Raw genomic sequence first — 13,778 nt, forward strand, 5'->3', positions numbered from 1 at the left:
CATGGAGATAAGAGTGGGCAGTCCTCGGACTTGCATAGCATACCTGTCTTGCCTCCGGACCATTAACATTTCACACAGCTTTCTGTGCGCACTCCGTCCTCTGCACTCCGTGCTCGCTACAGTATCAACTCCGATGCTACCGTATCAAAACCCGATAGAATGCCCTGGATACGCCCACTGTCCCATGGATCGAAGCTCCTCCGCTGAACCTAATCGGTCCCATGGACCACTTGAATGATGTCAGCCATCACGGCAGTGCGAGCATTTATGACCTGAGCTGAGCGGGCACGAGCGCGGGTACGGTACGGCATATGCACAGATGTTCTTGAGGAAGTACGGAGTACGCCATACTGTCTGTGCTAGTCAGCTGGAGAGGGCAGCACACTGATCAGACGATTCGCAATTAACGGGTCTATCCGCGGTTAATTTTCCGGCAATTGTTCCCTCGAGTTTCAGCCGTTATGCTCAGAAGCGGTTCCTCGCCGTTTCTCCCCAGAGTCTGATTCCTCCTCTGTTTTAAGGACGAGCGCAGATCACCAGAGTTCCCGTGTGATCGACACCGCCAAAATAACCACTCGCGTTGATGGATTATGGATAATCAATGCACTGTGCTTGTACAGAGTACTGTGCAAGCATTCGTACATATTACGGAGAATGTGCACTGCCGTACTTGTAAAAGTATCGTCCTCAATTAATATCCATTCAGTGAGATGCAGAGCCCCCGTGCAAAATACCCAAAACGACCATGACAACGCCAATCCGCGGATCAACCGCCTGATAACGTATCCACGTCTCCATCGCATACGTAGCTTATCAGGTGTTTTTTTTTTTTTTAACAGGCGACGACGGTAGCGTAATATAGCTTCCCCAGATTCTGCACTGCATCACGGCTCAACAGGCTCGGCAGGAACGCACGATTATTTTTTGAAAGTACGGTGCGCATCATGCCACGGCGACCCCGGTGCCGGTCTTCCGCATTATCCCCGGGACAACCATACACCACTTATGGGGTACTGCTAGACGGTTCTACAATGTACATTCGCCGTTCTCCGTACAGCAACTTGATAGGCAGCTGCTTTACTCCTTACTCTGCTCCTCTCTACTCCATACTCCGTACACTACAGTACGTGGAATCTCTAAACGAGTTGGTGTGCTCGGACGTGAATCGAGGAAAAACCAGGTGACATGCACATCGCCCAAAAAGGAAACCAGCTCCATTTCTTAATATGGAAGGAGCGTGATCTCACTTCGGGATTCTGATTGGCTGCTTTATTCGAGCATCTTATCTGGGCTATTTTTAGACCACGGTTCTCTGCATGTCTCAGTTAAGCCCTTGCGAGAAACCCTATACTAACAAGGTATCTGGAATCGATTTAGACCTGTAATGGTGTGATATAGCTACTTCATACTGTGGCTTACTGTATGTCTCAATCTAAGCATAACACTCACAGAAATCCCAGTCATCGTCCTCTTCGTAGTACGCTTCACCCTCATCTTCAACATCACCCTCGTCATTGCCCTCTTTCTTGTCGCCCTTGACAACTTTTTGCTCTTCCTCGTTTTCGTTCTCACCATCGTCCTCGACCTGTTCCTCGCCATCATCGCAGAGCCTTTCTTCCTCTTCATCCGCCTCTTCCTTATCATCTTCCTCATCTTTAGCCTCGTTCTCAACATCCTCACTCTCTTCAATCTCCTCTTTCTTTTCACCCTCCTCATCTTCCAATGCATCTTCTTCATCAAGATCACCGTTCTCCTCATCCTCATCCTCCTCCCCATACACAAACACACGAACCCAATCCTGCACAAACTGCCCCACCTTCACAACCTCCATCAACCAATCATCCCCACCCACCTCCCTTACTCTCTCCAAACAGTCATTATAATCAACCAAACTCCCTAGCTCCCCCGCACACCCCTCGAAAACCCACGACCCCATTACCGGCAGCGGATCCCCAAAAGCACGCTCGACAAGCCCCCACGCCGCCTCATCCCAGTCGTCAAACAAGGCCCTCGTGGCAATGTATTTGTCCGTGTCAGCTCTGGGCTTAGTGCGGTCATACGTACAGACGATGATGCGCTCCAAGTGGAGAAGGACTTCAATCGCGCGGTCGTACTTCCTCAGTAAATCTGGGTAGTTCTCAGCGATGTACACCATATCACACTCGAAGGAAGATGGCGAGGCCGCCGTGGTCGTAGCGGAGCTGTAGTCAAACGACCGTCTCAGGAGGTCCCGGCGCTGGTGCCGGCCTGTATCGCGGAAGTCATGGCGCAGAAGATTCACATGCACGCGAAGGTAATACTCAGCGACCTTCCGGTCGACATCGGTGCCCGGCGTAGACCGGTCAGGCCGGTGGGTGTATGAGGCGTAGTAAGTCGTCGTGTCGAACCTCCGAGCCCTAGTCGGACCGGGGACGTACGCCTCCCATGACCGATCTCGAACTACACCAACAGCCCAATCGATGACCTTCCAGTCAATCAACCGCTCTAGCTCCTTCGAGTGCGCATGCACACAAACACCACCCACATTCTTCAAACTGCAGAACGGCACAACCACCATGTCAGAGTCATCCGCCCACGGCGCAAAAAAGCTCTCTCTTACACCCCTGACCATCACAGGCTCATGATGCCACTCCTGTCCATTGAGGCTTTCAAGCACGATACTCATCTTCTGAATAACAGGCGCACGACGCAGCATATCGACAAGATTAACCACCCTATCAAACAGAACAAACAACTGTCCGGGGTTATCACTCATCGGCGCGTAGAGCCTCACAACAACCTCGTCAATTTGCCGGAAAGGAAAACCATAGAGTTCCTGTTCTCGAGCGTCATTCACATCGACGATAATCATCTTTGGGAAGTTGTAGTAGCGCGTGCCGAAGATGATGCTCATCCATTCTTCCGCCAGAGGCGAGAGCTCGATTTCCATTCGACTCGCGTGGAAGATGCTTATGTCGGGTGTGGCCTTGGCTCTGACAGTGGGGATGCTAGTACGTTTGTTGGTGTCAAGTGGCGTGTGCATGTGGCCAGAGTTCTGGAGCATGGCTGCAGTAATGAGTGCAGTTGCTGCCATTATATATACTCCCTTAACTATTTGTTTTCTTGTTTGTTTGTATATAGCTTCGTTGCTTGTTTGTTTCTGTAGTGAATAAAATCAGAGATGTAGAAATGCTCGAGAGTCTGCTCCTGACGAGGTGGTTTTATGCCACATCTTCTGCCTATTTTGTTTATGTCGATAATTCTGGGAGTCGGACGCTATAGGCACCATACCATTGTTATTATATTTGTATCGGGCTCTTATTTGAGATTGCTGGCTGCCTACTTAGGTTGATACTGGGGGTTGGCATCATAGTGCGTCATATACTTAGAACGCGAACGGGCTCGGTTCGGGAAGGGTAATATAATTTGCTGGCATGGATAGCCCTGACCGTCGCAATATATATGAGAAAAGAAAAAGGATTTACGAAGGCATGATGCCAGAGGCTAAACGATAGATGAACGGGATCTGCAGAAAACTAATTACAGGTGGGCGACATGGAATACTTACATATAATCGCATAAAGCATATATCTAAAACGCTCCGTATAGCTGCAAGAAGAGCAGGTATTCCGTTTCAGTACAAACGATACAATGTACCGAGAAGTTGTAGTATGAGGGTACCACTGCTTCTGTTTTAAAAATGCGTGGTACTGGTCAAATTATCAGTAGAGCATTAAAATACTAAGTCTGCTTTGCAACTTCAAGATTACTTCAATATCTATACTTATAAACTCGGTCCGAACTCCGATACTGATGCTCAACTCTCCAGTTGTGGCTCTTCTGCCCTCTCCAAGCACCCATGATAAGCCCTATCACTGAACTGCCAAGTACAATCGCCAAATACCCATAACCAAACTCCCTCAACCCAATCAACGGAGGCCCAGGGGCCAAGAGAAGGTCCTTCCTGTAAAGGCTGAGTTAATTGTCTTACTGTTTCTGCCTCCGGCTCTGCCGAACTTCCACCAAACTCATCACCTTGCTAAACAGCACAAACAAATCTCTTGGACTGTCCGGATCCAGGGCCCCAAGAGCAACCCCAATCCGATCAACCCGATCAAACAGCAAACTGTAAAACCCCAGCTTACGCAAATCCCCCGCATCCCTAATACTCCACTTGTTTTCGGGTGATGCCTGTCTTGGGTACGACATGGTGTTCCGCGGTGTATGATATCGTCATCCACCCCCAGGGTGAGGGTGTTAGGTAGAATACCAGCTGGGGATGGGAGTCGCATATGGTCGTTATTTCGTTGTAAAGGGTGCGACTTGCGCGGAGAATGGCGAGGCCTGTTTTGTAGGTTTTGCGTCCCCACCAGCCATCTTCGTCTGCGGGGAGGTTGGCCCACATGGCTTCGCGGATATCGAGGGAAAGGCAGTTGAAGTGTGCCAGTAGTTTTGATTCCATGTCTGTGGTTTTCTCTTGTTGTTTGGTTAGTAGAAGTGTCGTTTGAGCTCGCTTGATAGTCTGTCAATGAATTGCGGTAGATGATTGATTCCCATCTCTGCCTATTTCGTTACCATTGATATATTTTACTAGGGCTCTTATCAATCATTCTGTAGGCAGCAGGTGTGTACACAGAAAAGTACATGACACAGTGTGTCAAATGTATTTGTGATACTAATTTCAACTTATTATTGTAGCCGCAAAGACTAGTTCAAAGTGACGTAATCTCAATTCCTCCTTGTTAAGGATTACGATATCCTAAGATAAATAAAATCATCCGCAGGGTAGAAATGAGCATAGTTCTTCCAGTACAGCAGGACGCCCTTCGAAGCCACCAAACACACCGCATACCACATCTTCAAATTCCTCTGGCCAAATCGGCGGAGCGCCCGTATGGAACACATGTCGGTCAATTATCTCTCAGGTCCTGCGGTTCCAGACTGGATCTGTGCGAAGGATTGCGAGGTCTGTTTTGGGGGTGTACTTTTCCCACCGTCATCATCACCACAGGGGAAGAAGTTGAGCCATATTAGCGAACTTATTTGAAAGGCAGCGAGGCAAAGGAGCCCAGGGGAGTTGGCTATTATATTCATTGCTTCTTTATATGTTGAAGTTGAGAGGGTGGAATGTGAAATTGAGTTCAAGTGGGTGATTGAGTTTTCTGAGATCTGTTTTAAGTTAACTATCAACACTGCTTGCATCATACAATGCAAGGCTCTTATCAGACAAAACAAAGAGTACCACAGGCGGCACTGCAGAGTCTGCTTGGCATTAGTCTTTTCTTTGTCTTTTTGTGAGGATGAAATGCGGGCTGCCGTTGGCATTGTGTCGGGCTTCTCGGTTAGCCCTAATGCCGTTTTCGAATATCTTTTTTTCTTCGCCTTCTCTTCGCCAAAACTAGTCTACATGTACACTATGAAATTTGAGGTCGGTACTACTATTTAAAGTGTTTGTATTGCGGGGTAGGAAATAGCGTGTATGAGAGCAGCTTCAAAGCAGCTTCTTGTATCACCATCGAGAACCCTACGTAATATCAGAGGCATAGCAACGACCATCCTCGAGCATCATCTGGTATGGCATCATAGCATATTAGAATGCCTCGAGAACGACTCTGTATTTCTCGCCATATCAATCCAAACGTAATCAATTAGGCGAAGCTGCAAACCAAACAAACCCAGGTCCAGATCCCATATCACGAGACGACGGGCTCCACACAAGCTCCCCGTGATGTCCTTATTGAAACAGTCCTTGCCCTATCAGCAGCGAGAATCAAAGACAAGCTCAGACTGTCTTTATCCGACAATAACTCTGTTTGGCCACGGGTGAATCCTCAACCAGTCAGATGGCGTGCTCGAGCAAGGTTGATATCCACCCGGCCATTCACCTCAGCCCTCAATGGGAACCCCCGCAACCAGCCTTCCTATTGTTGGACCCTTTCTTCGGCACGGGCCGGAGCTGTTAATGGACGACAATAAAATAGAATATTCCGTCCCGTAGGTCGAGGATGGTCTGTTTGGCCTCGTCGCCATGCCTGCTATATAAGCCCTATATTTTTTCTTTCTTCTCTCTTCCTCTCTCTTCTCTCTCTTTTTCTTCCTTTCTTCCTTTTCACACATAATCTTCATCTTCTACATTCTTCTCGACAACCATTACCATATTTCCATCATTAGCTACCCATCCTCATCCACAGTCCATCGGCACCATCAACATGCGTCACCCTACCATCCTTTGGTACGGGTGCGACCACCTCACCCTCACCCAGCTCAAATGTCCCCTTGATGTCCTCAACATGGAGCACACCTTTGACGAAATTACTCTCGCTTGCTCAGGCGACTCCTGCTGTCTCTGCACTCTCCCCGCGATTCCTAATATCCAAGAGCTAAAAAACAACTGGCTCTCTGCATCGAAGGTTGCCAAGTTTTTCAAGGTGGAGGCTGACGATAAAAACATGGAGGATCTTATCACTTTGTTCTTTGAAATGGGACATCATGTGCAATGTGGAGAGTATGCTGCATTGACCCTCGATGGTGCTACTGCTTCTCGTTCGCCTCCTGCTTCTGAGTCAGGTACTCCTGTTCCAGAGCCTGTTATTGAGCCTACTCAGGTTCCGTCACCTCGCTCTCCTGTTGCGAAGGTATGAGCTGAGTGCTTTGGGCGTTGATTTCGAAGACTAATTGGGGTGTAGCAGAGCAAGCGTAGTCGTCCTGTTTCTCAGAACAAACAACCTCAAAACACTAAGAGAAACAAGACCTCGACTTCAAAGCAGTCTAAGACTACGACCACGGTTCAGTCTCAGACTCAGTCTCAGGTAAGAGCTACAAATCTAGTCGTCGATAGAAACTAACTTAAAAGATACAGATCGCTCAGAAGCCTCTTACTTCTCAAACTACACCCGCTATCCAACCCAACCTCATGGCAACGGCTCCAGGCCCAGCCCCTGCTCCGAATTCGACTCAAACTTACGCTCAGGCTCAGGTGAGAGCTAACAATCGCATCTCTCACGAAAAAGGCTAACAATTATTCCCACTTCCAGCGCCCTGTTCCATCTCAGCCTACACCCGCGTTCCAACCCGTTCCCACGCCCCAGAGCTTCCCTCGACGGTCCTTCCCTACTCCTGTTTCCCCACCGCTACTCGAAGCCGAAGAAGACGCCCTTCTAGCCGAAACGTTTCTTCAGTGGAAGCACGAGTTGGATCTCGCCGGAGGTGAATTCGTGAGGGTCGATTTTGAACAAATTGCAGCTTATATCGAGTTGGAGGAGAGGTCTGGCATCAAAAACGGAAACCAGGATCCGAGCCAAGGTCTGACTGGCGCTGGCGCTGTCTTTGATGCAGAGTTGCAGCAAGTTTCGAAGCCTCCAATTGCCCAGCCGAATGTTCAGGCTCAAGGTGGCCACAATCAGAATCCTGCTCAGGCTTGTGTCGCTTTTGATACCACTGCCCAACAGCAACGTATGGGTCCTGTCCATCACGCTACTCAAGAATTTCCCAACGCGAACACCAGCGCCCCACCTCCATTACAAAAAGCCCTAATTCGGCATACTGCTAATCCCAGCGTCCATGCCCATCCAGTCCAACCAACCACTCAAACGCCCGTCAACGTCAACGGTCCCGCTCAGGTCCCACTTCAGGGCGCCCCGACCCAGCATCCCAGTGGCCATGATCACCCACAGCATCCTACTCAAAAACCTGTCAACGTGAATATCCATTCTCAGCGCCCACAGCAGCCGAACACTCCAATTCAGCACAATGTGCAGAGCGTCCCTCTGCACAGGGCTCTCCCGCAGATCCTCCCTCAACAAAACGTCCCCCAGCAAGATGTTCCTCAGCAAAAGGCTCCTCCCCAAGCTGTCCCCCAGCAAAATGTTCCACCGCAAAGCGCTCCTCAGCAAAAGGCTCCGATCCAACACGCTGTTCCCCAGCAAACTCACAATGCCCCCGTTCGCCCTGAGCAAACTCCCTATGACGGCACAAACTGGGGCGACAAAGGCGTCTATCTCCCTGACGAAAACGTCTACTTTGCTGGCGACAAGCCTCATTCTCCCAACTCCAACACTCAACCCTACACTCCACTTCCTGAATTGGACACTACCTTTGCTCTTTCCGAGAGCGACTCCTTGGCTTTGCAGGAGCGTTTTGAAGAGCAGGCGTCGTTCTTGGAATTTACGAACATCGATGAGCTCTGCGATGAGTCTGGTGATGCCATGATGCTGGATGTTTCTGCGTCTTCGGAGCAGCACACTGCGGCCGTCCAAGGTAGTCAGGGACAAAACGTGCACCAGCCCATTGATCCTCTGTTATCGAGCCAGTACGGTAACCAGGCTGTCTATGATCGTGTCCAGACCAGTGGCTCGGGTCGAAGTACTCCATCACATATGAACATGAACATGAACACTGAACAACCCCTCCTGCAGGAGTTTGTTCAACAACCACCTCAAATCGTATTCTACCGAAACGACCCTAACGCCGTCACTCAACCTTCTTCCGAAGAAGTGCACCAGATCGCCGCCGCGACCAAGCCGAAGCGCAAGGGCCGGGGTAGACCCAGGAAAGCACAAACAGCTTCCGTTACGATTGTCGACAACGGCAACAGTACCACCAACCCCAACAGAAACGCGATCACTCAAGACGCTGCTCCTACGAACACCGCCAGTACCACAGGTCCTTCCGCTACAACCACTGCAACCACCACAAAAGACCCAACCCGGGGCATCTCCAAAGCCACCGCCGCAACCGCCCGCGTAACAAAACAATCCACCACAACCACCCCTCCCTCCGCATCCACAACAGTGACCAGAACCCCTCGCTCGCGCTCAAACAGCAACATCAAAACCAACGCAACAACAATCACAACTGGCAGAGGTCGAGGCCGCAGCACCAAAAAGAAAGACAACGAACCAAAAGGCACTCTGGTTACCATCGAGAGACCCCCGGCCGACGACACGGCTGATCCGACGGAGGATTATATACAGAAATATAGTAACCCGGTGGCGATGCTGACTCCTTGTTCTTCTAATTGAGTTGGCGTGGGTCGAGTGGAGTGGTGTCGCGTTCGAGTGAGGTATACGGGATTGGTGTTGCTTGGTTGGGTTGGGGGTTGCAACATGCATATACGATGGATGATATATGGGCTTTTCTTCTATGTTGTTATCTTTTCTGTTTTTATTTTGTGCCTATACTTAAGTTCCTGTTTTCTGTTTCTCGTTTTCCGAATTATTTTGTTGGTTTGTCGGTTAGCGATTGCGATGGCGATGGTATTTATACGGGTTTTCTATGGGTGCTTCAGGTTAAGTCATGGTCATGTTGTTAAGCGATGTTTTCAAGGTTCATCTTTTCACTTCTTCATACGGTCATCCTTCAAGACTTCGTCTCATTCAGTACAAATTGGATTGGTGATTATGGATATGAAAAGTGGTTAGGGCTCAGTTGGCGAAATTTGATTCAGAAGTACAAAAATTCATTGTTGGCGGTTCATGCATGTTTCAAAAGTTATGAACGCTTTTTCTCGTCTCAGTGGGGAAAAAAAATAAATGAACAATGGAACAGACAATGGTATTGAACTTTTCAGCATCTATCCTCATTACCCGGGCATAAACACTTCATAATCATGAACCTTTAAAGAATAGGGACGACTAAAATCCCAAATCCCCCTCCCCATCAAACTCCCCCGCAACATCCATTCCCTCCCCGTCCTCCTCATCATCCTCATCCAACCCCTCGAAAATCATAAACTTCTCATTCTTCGCATCCGTCTCCTCCTCAACGACATTCCCATCCTGGACCTCACAGTCCTTAAGCACGCTCTCGCGACCGATCTTGCACCGCCGTCCGACGATACACCCCGTCAACTGGCACCGTTCTCCGACCACGGCGCCGTCCATGACAAGACAGCGGGTGAGGCGCGCGCCGCTGGCGATGTGGCAGTTTGCGCCGATGACGGATTCCTTGATGACGCATTTTTCTTCGACGGTTACATTCTCGGCCAGCAGGCAGTCTGCTTTGGTGACTGTGCAGCGCTGGGCGATGCCGGCGGGGTATGCGACTTTTTGGTTGTGGGCGAACGGCGAGGCTGCGCGGCCGGCTTCCTCTATGGATTCGAGTTTGGCGAGGCGGAGGGTGATGGAGAGGAGGATGGCGGAGTTGTCGATGCGGCGGAGAAGAGGGGCGGAGGGCATGGAGGAGTGCACATAGGCGAGCATTGGGGGGACGATGAGGTCTCGCGCGGAGGATGCTTTGGCGGCGGCTTCGAGGTTGGAATTTGTTCGGGAGCGGGCGAGTTCGGGGACGCTACCTGGTGCGGTTGTGTCGCGGGATGTGCCGGCACCGGCCTTGGTAGTACTCATGGCTTTCAAGTCGATCTCTTCCTCAATGGCTGGGCCATCGTAGCCGGTGTTCTCGCCGTCTTCCTGCTTAGCGGGTTCGAAGATTTCTCTCAAACGCAGTTTCTCCCCCAACCCTGCTTGCCATTCCGACTTGGCCCACCAGCCCACCAGGTCTTCACTGACACTTTCGAACTTTTCATTAAGTCGCGCCATGTCCTTTACCCAATGCGGGAAAACATAGATATGGGCATCGCGGTAGCTAGACAGCATCTTCACTTGCGCATGCTTTTTAACCAGAGAGTGACGAATGAGCAACCCCTTATCCTCTTCCATCTTCTCCTTCAACGTATCCATCGGCATCGACAGCACAAGCTTGGACAACCCAAACCGTATCGAAGCCGGTCCATCCAACGGATGCGACACGGCAGGTGCCTCGTCCTGCTCGAGAGGAGTTGTAGCCACAAAGTCCGTCACTTCTCCCTTGACACTCTCTTCCCTGCCTTGGGTCTGGTAGTACACGCCCAGTCCACCCCGTCGGCCACCTTGTTCACCACCCATTCCAACAGATCTCGGACCGTACGTATGGCGCCCGTCGCGAACTGTCGAGCCGCCCAGTGCACTTTGCGAAACCATCCATGCCTCCAAGAGAGACTCGCCTGGGATATCGCAAATGAGGTCACAAGGAAGGAGGAGGAAATCAGACTTGATGCACGACTGAACTTCGGGGAGGCGGAGTAGTTCTGCGGTACCAGTCGTCAAGGTAAGATCGGCTGGTGCGAGGACGGACGCAGAGGGCGAGGGGAGGGAGGTAAGGTGGGGGTTCTGCGAGAGAGCTGCTTCCAGCGGCGCCTTGCTAGCGGGAGGTGTGATGAGGGTGATGTCTAGATTGATCATAATCAGTTGGTCGCCAAACCAGCTGGGTCGAAGGCATGTGCATACTTGTAATTCCCATGCGATAGCACCAATCCAATGGGTACCACAGCATCGGACGGTTCGCAATTGGGATCAGAGCTTTGGGGAATTCTTCCGGGTTCGAGGTGAAGGTGTTGAGAGAGACACCAGGTCCACACAAAATGAGAGCCTGGAAGCCCGTGGGGGGCACAGGGACTGAATGAGGCATGGCGACTGCTCGTCCAGTTGGACTTCTGGTATCGTGGTGACAGCGGGGGAGGGGAAGTGAAAGAGATGAGCTTCTGACAAAAGTGATGTCGTTTGGATCAGGGGGGATATAAGCCCAGAGCAGCCGCAGGAAGCTCTCTATCAGCTCAAAAAGGCGTATATTCAGAAAGTCAAAGGGAAACACTGCGCCCTGTCCTGACTCACTCCGGACAGTCAATTGTGCTTTTTTCGAGAAACCGCCCACCGTCACGTGCCGATAGCAGTGCTGAGTCAGGATGTGTGCAAACCGTGCAAACCCGTAAATTACAATACGGTACCGTACACCAACACCGCGGCAACTGCAGTAAACATACGTCCAATGATTCCTCCAGCCACATGTTTCTCGGCTCTCCGAGGCTATGGGATCAACCTCCGTCTCTCTCAGGTCCCTTCCTCCTTCCTCTCCCTGCCTCCAACCTCGTCTCCCTCCGTAGGAGAGACATGCGATGTGACCTCTACGATCCGCGACCGATCTGAGATTGTATGCGTCTGGTTTAATCGACGTCTGCGACAGCAATGTCTTTACCTGATGCTCGCCGCCGGCGTGGAGCTGGCATTGGTTTCAGCCCAACGGGCCGACGAACTGTTCTAGGGTACTGGGTACCTTTGGCCGTGACTGTTGGCGTTGCAACAGCTGGCATCGCAGCATGGATCTGGAGTGAGCGGAGCGATGAAGACGAAGAAGACGATCACGGCGAGCAATCCCGGGACGATCTGGACGAACAGGAGGATGTATTCCCCGCCGCGCGTGGTCCTGGTGGGGAAGCCATGCCTTCTGATATAGCAAATGATGATGCTGGCATGATGGCTCGTATGCACAACACTCTACGACGGACTCCCAGTCCTCAGCAGATCTTCGACGGCGCCAGACGAGTTGCGACGGCCGGAGTGGCTGCTGCAGGAGCATATGTCGGTGGACTTGCCTCGATCCGAGAAGAGAATAGAGGTGACTTCGAAGACCATTCGAGATGGTCAGAAGAAGTAGAGTCCAGGGACAACGAAAGATCTCAGCAAGTTGACGAGGCTCCTGCGATGAGCGGTGCGCTCCCGACTCCTCGCGGAGCAACCCCTGGGAAGAAGAAGAGCGTTGCCATTGCCGTGTCGTCTGCGTCCTCCCATGATCTTGAAGACTCCACCTTTGAACATGCAGTAAGTTTCATACCTCAATTTCTGATTATCAAGCATGCTGATAATGTTGGAACAGTCTATTCTATCTCACCTCCCCGAGCACATCGATGAGAACACCAAGATCTTCGTTCTAATATATGCTCCTGACCTGAAGCATGGTAATAACAAAGGAACCTCTCCCAACAAATCTCTGTCCGTCGCTTCATCCTATTCTAACATCAACCCCGAAGACGCTGCTTCCTCCGGTGAACTTCCCACCGTTGAACCCCGCCAAATGGACGAATCTGAAGGCAAGACACCGCTCTTCAATACCTTGTACTCTCAGGCCCTGGCGATTGTTGAGAAGGAAAACACAATCATGCCCTTTAGCACTGAATCCGGATACGTGCACCTTGTGCGCCATCTCTCGCCGGAACTCGTGTATGTCCAAGAGTCCCTGACGGGCAAGGATGGAAGCGCTGTTCAGCATATCTCCGGATGGGTGCGACAGGTAGTTGTTGTCGTTGGCGACGAAGGTGGCCGTGGTGGCCTTATTGACAGTGACGAAGAATCATTCCTTGCTGAGAATGGTGAGAAGTGGTGGCAGAAAGAAGGTATCACCGGTATTGGAAAGCGCATCGATGTTGTGGATGTGCTCCGTACTGGATTGGACTGGCGCCGCAGAGTGCGCGGCCTGGACTAAAAGTCGTCGTACATGCTCGAACTCAATCGGGTTGCCATGTCGATATGGGTTAATGGCTTGATATCTATACCTGTTTCCTGTTTTCCCCTTGTGCCTTTGTCGTGGTTGGCTTTTGATTCCCCCTGCTTCGTCTTTTGTTCGCTTTTTCAGTTAATGTTTCTACATGGACAGATGGTCATTGATCTCTGCTCTAGTTACGCCTGAATGAAAATAGCTCTACGAATCAACTGTATGCTTGTTGAGCAAGTAGCAACCGCGAAGACTTCACCTCGTTCCAAATAGTAAACACCGCGCATTTCATTGCACTAAGTAATTCGTAGACTGTACATTTCCCTGCTCTTTGACTCCTGCACCTTTGGCCATGTACATAATTCGCTGAAATCAATCACCGTTCTTTCTAACAATACAAGTAGTGACTGGGCTATTCAATGCGGTCGAACTAACCGAAAGCGGTAGTCATGTGAGCAGCCGGCGTCTCGTTCGTCCACGGCTTGGCATCAACCAACTCC

The 13,778-nt window shown here is 50.7% G+C and overlaps 5 protein-coding genes across 5 annotated transcripts; 2 read left to right on the forward strand and 3 right to left on the reverse strand.

Annotated features, from left to right (window-relative positions):
* Positions 1 to 1,432: 1,432 nt before the first annotated feature.
* Positions 1,433 to 3,073, reverse strand: ACHE_30101A (uncharacterized protein; the record flags this gene model as incomplete). The annotated part of the gene is made up of 1 exon (XM_043276682.1): positions 1,433 to 3,073. One exon carries the CDS (start codon positions 3,071 to 3,073, stop codon positions 1,433 to 1,435), a length of 1,641 nt encoding a protein of 546 aa, XP_043134636.1.
* A 1,068-nt stretch (positions 3,074 to 4,141) lies between these two features.
* ACHE_30102A (uncharacterized protein) lies at positions 4,142 to 4,441 on the reverse strand (the record flags this gene model as incomplete). The annotated part of the gene is made up of 1 exon (XM_043276683.1): positions 4,142 to 4,441. The coding sequence occupies one exon, from the start codon at positions 4,439 to 4,441 to the stop codon at positions 4,142 to 4,144; it is 300 nt and encodes a 99-aa protein (XP_043134637.1).
* A 1,747-nt stretch (positions 4,442 to 6,188) lies between these two features.
* ACHE_30103S (uncharacterized protein) lies at positions 6,189 to 8,999 on the forward strand (the record flags this gene model as incomplete). The annotated part of the gene is made up of 4 exons (XM_043276684.1): positions 6,189 to 6,614; positions 6,666 to 6,788; positions 6,839 to 6,955; positions 7,014 to 8,999. The coding sequence occupies 4 exons, from the start codon at positions 6,189 to 6,191 to the stop codon at positions 8,997 to 8,999; spliced, it is 2,652 nt and encodes an 883-aa protein (XP_043134638.1).
* Positions 9,000 to 9,611: 612 nt separating this feature from the next.
* ACHE_30104A (translation initiation factor eIF2B subunit gamma) lies at positions 9,612 to 11,421 on the reverse strand (the record flags this gene model as incomplete). Its single annotated transcript, XM_043276685.1, has 2 exons — positions 9,612 to 11,182; positions 11,241 to 11,421. The coding sequence occupies 2 exons, from the start codon at positions 11,419 to 11,421 to the stop codon at positions 9,612 to 9,614; spliced, it is 1,752 nt and encodes a 583-aa protein (XP_043134639.1).
* Positions 11,422 to 11,975: 554 nt separating this feature from the next.
* On the forward strand, positions 11,976 to 13,269 carry ACHE_30105S (uncharacterized protein; the record flags this gene model as incomplete). The annotated part of the gene is made up of 2 exons (XM_043276686.1): positions 11,976 to 12,608; positions 12,664 to 13,269. 2 exons carry the CDS (start codon positions 11,976 to 11,978, stop codon positions 13,267 to 13,269), a joined length of 1,239 nt encoding a protein of 412 aa, XP_043134640.1.
* Positions 13,270 to 13,778: the final 509 nt, after the last annotated feature.

The sequence above is a fragment of the Aspergillus chevalieri genome, chromosome 3, assembly GCF_016861735.1.
Source record: "Aspergillus chevalieri M1 DNA, chromosome 3, nearly complete sequence".
Classification (NCBI taxonomy): Eukaryota; Fungi; Ascomycota; class Eurotiomycetes; order Eurotiales; family Aspergillaceae; genus Aspergillus; species Aspergillus chevalieri.